At 36.9% G+C, this 2,024-nt stretch overlaps 1 protein-coding gene across 1 annotated transcript; it reads left to right on the forward strand.

The window, feature by feature from the left end:
- Positions 1–441: 441 nt before the first annotated feature.
- On the forward strand, positions 442–1,462 carry LOC111084672 (ecotropic viral integration site 5 ortholog-like; the record flags this gene model as incomplete). Its single annotated transcript, XM_022381300.1, has 2 exons — positions 442–622; positions 1,163–1,462. Coding segments are annotated over 2 exons (481 nt in total), but the record flags the coding sequence as incomplete, so codon positions are not given.
- Positions 1,463–2,024: the final 562 nt, after the last annotated feature.

A 2,024-nucleotide genomic window follows, 5' to 3' on the forward strand; every position in this document is an offset into this window, starting at 1 on the left:
TATTTAATGTGCTGCGTTTCACAGAAACAGTGTCGCTACAATAACGACTATTTAATGTGCTCCGTTTCACAGAAACAGTGTCGCTACAATAACGATTATTTAATGTGCTGCATTTCACAGAAACAGTGTCGCTACAATAACGACTATTTAATGTGCTGCGTTTCACAGAAACAGCATCGCTACAATAACGACTATTCAATGTGCTGCGTTTCACAGAAACAGTGTCGCTACAATAACGACTATTTGATGTGCTGCGTTTCACAGAAACAGTGTCGCTACAATAACGACTATTTAATGTGCTGCGTTTCACAGAACTAGCATCGCTATAATAACGACTATTTAATGTGCTGCGTTTTTAATTTTTTTTGTCTCGCAAACCAAATAACAATGAACGATAAATAGGAGTTAAGTATGAATTATAACCCCCGTTGTTTATTTCAGGATAATTGAATCTGACTCCAAATCGCTAAACTCTCTAGCTTCAACACACTCCAGTCAGGTGTCTTTAAACTCAGGAAATAGTCCAGCCGTGGACGATGACCAAGAAGATGTATGGTTGACCTGGGGTCAGATAATTAACGATTGGGAGTTTTATATCAAAAAGAAAAACTCTTATGTCAAGGTAAGGAGCCAATTTGAAGTTTAATAATTTTGAGAAACTGCAATTGGTTTTGTTGAAAATAGTTGAAGAAATTATGGCAGAATAAATTTGATAATTAAAAAAAAAGTTTAAATTAAATGCAAAGATTTATAACTTGAGTTAAAAGTTTTGTAATTTGCTCTTTAAGATTAGTATCACTTGTATATTGGGAAGACCTATAGCATTCGAAGAACAATACACTACATTTTATATAATCCCATCAACAAACAAATATTTTGGGCACTACAAAAAAAATATTATTCAAGGATTCAACTTGTATGTTTTAACCTTAACAGAGGTATTCACAGTTTGTTTTGTTTATTATTCAGGGATTCAACTTGTATGTTTTAACCTTAACAGAGGTGTTCACAATTTGTTTCGTTATTATTCAAGGATTCAACTTATATGTTTTAACCTTAACAGAGGTAAAAACAAAACAAACTGTGAATTGAATCCTTGAATAATTTAAGGTTAAAACATACAAGTAGAGGTGTTCACAATTTGTTTTGTTTATTGTTCAAGGATTTGGTGAGAAAAGGTGTTCCGCATCACTTCCGTGGAATTGTGTGGCAGTTGCTATGCAACGCTCAGTCTTGTCCTGCTAAAGATAATTATGCTGAATATATCAAAAGTACCTCGCCGTGTGAGAAAGTCATTAGGCGTGATATTGCCAGGACTTACCCCGAACATGAGTTTTTCCGAGAAAAAGATGGACCGGGTCAAGAAAGACTGTTTAATGTGATGAAAGCATATTCCCTCTATGACAACGAAGTAGGCTATTGTCAAGGAAGTGCTTTTATTGTTGGACTATTACTCTTGCAGGTAAGTGTACATTGAAATAACTGAATCGATTGGCTAGTAGCTGAAAAGATGAACTCTTTAATTGGTCACTAAGATACAGAAGGTTTCCTAGGTTACGAACACTGAAATTGTAAATAGATATTCTCAAAAACAAAAAAATTGACGGCTTCTCAGGTGCAGGTGGGGTTGCGGTGTTGTTGTTAATTCTTTATACAATTAGTGTTACTACTATAGCCCCCCCCCCCCCATCCCGGTAGCTCAGCGGAATGTCTGTGCGCTTATAATGCTAAGTATCGGATTTCTATAACCGCGTTAGGTACAGTACAGTTAACCAACCCTTAGTGTAGTTTTGTACTAACAACAAAACATACATACAAACATGTTAATATAACAAGTATCAGTACTTTTACTTTAACGCACAATTTGGCCCGGCATGGCCAGGCGGTTAGGTCACTCGACTCGCAATCTGCGGGTCGCGAGTTCGAATCCCCGTCCCATCAAACATGCTCGCCCTTTCAGCCGTGGGGGCGTTATACTGTGACGGTCAATCCCACTATTCATTGGTAAAAGAGTAGCTCAAGAG

This window comes from Limulus polyphemus, unplaced genomic scaffold (assembly GCF_000517525.1).
Source record: "Limulus polyphemus unplaced genomic scaffold, Limulus_polyphemus-2.1.2 Scaffold89265, whole genome shotgun sequence".
NCBI classification, from domain to species: Eukaryota; Metazoa; Arthropoda; class Merostomata; order Xiphosura; family Limulidae; genus Limulus; species Limulus polyphemus.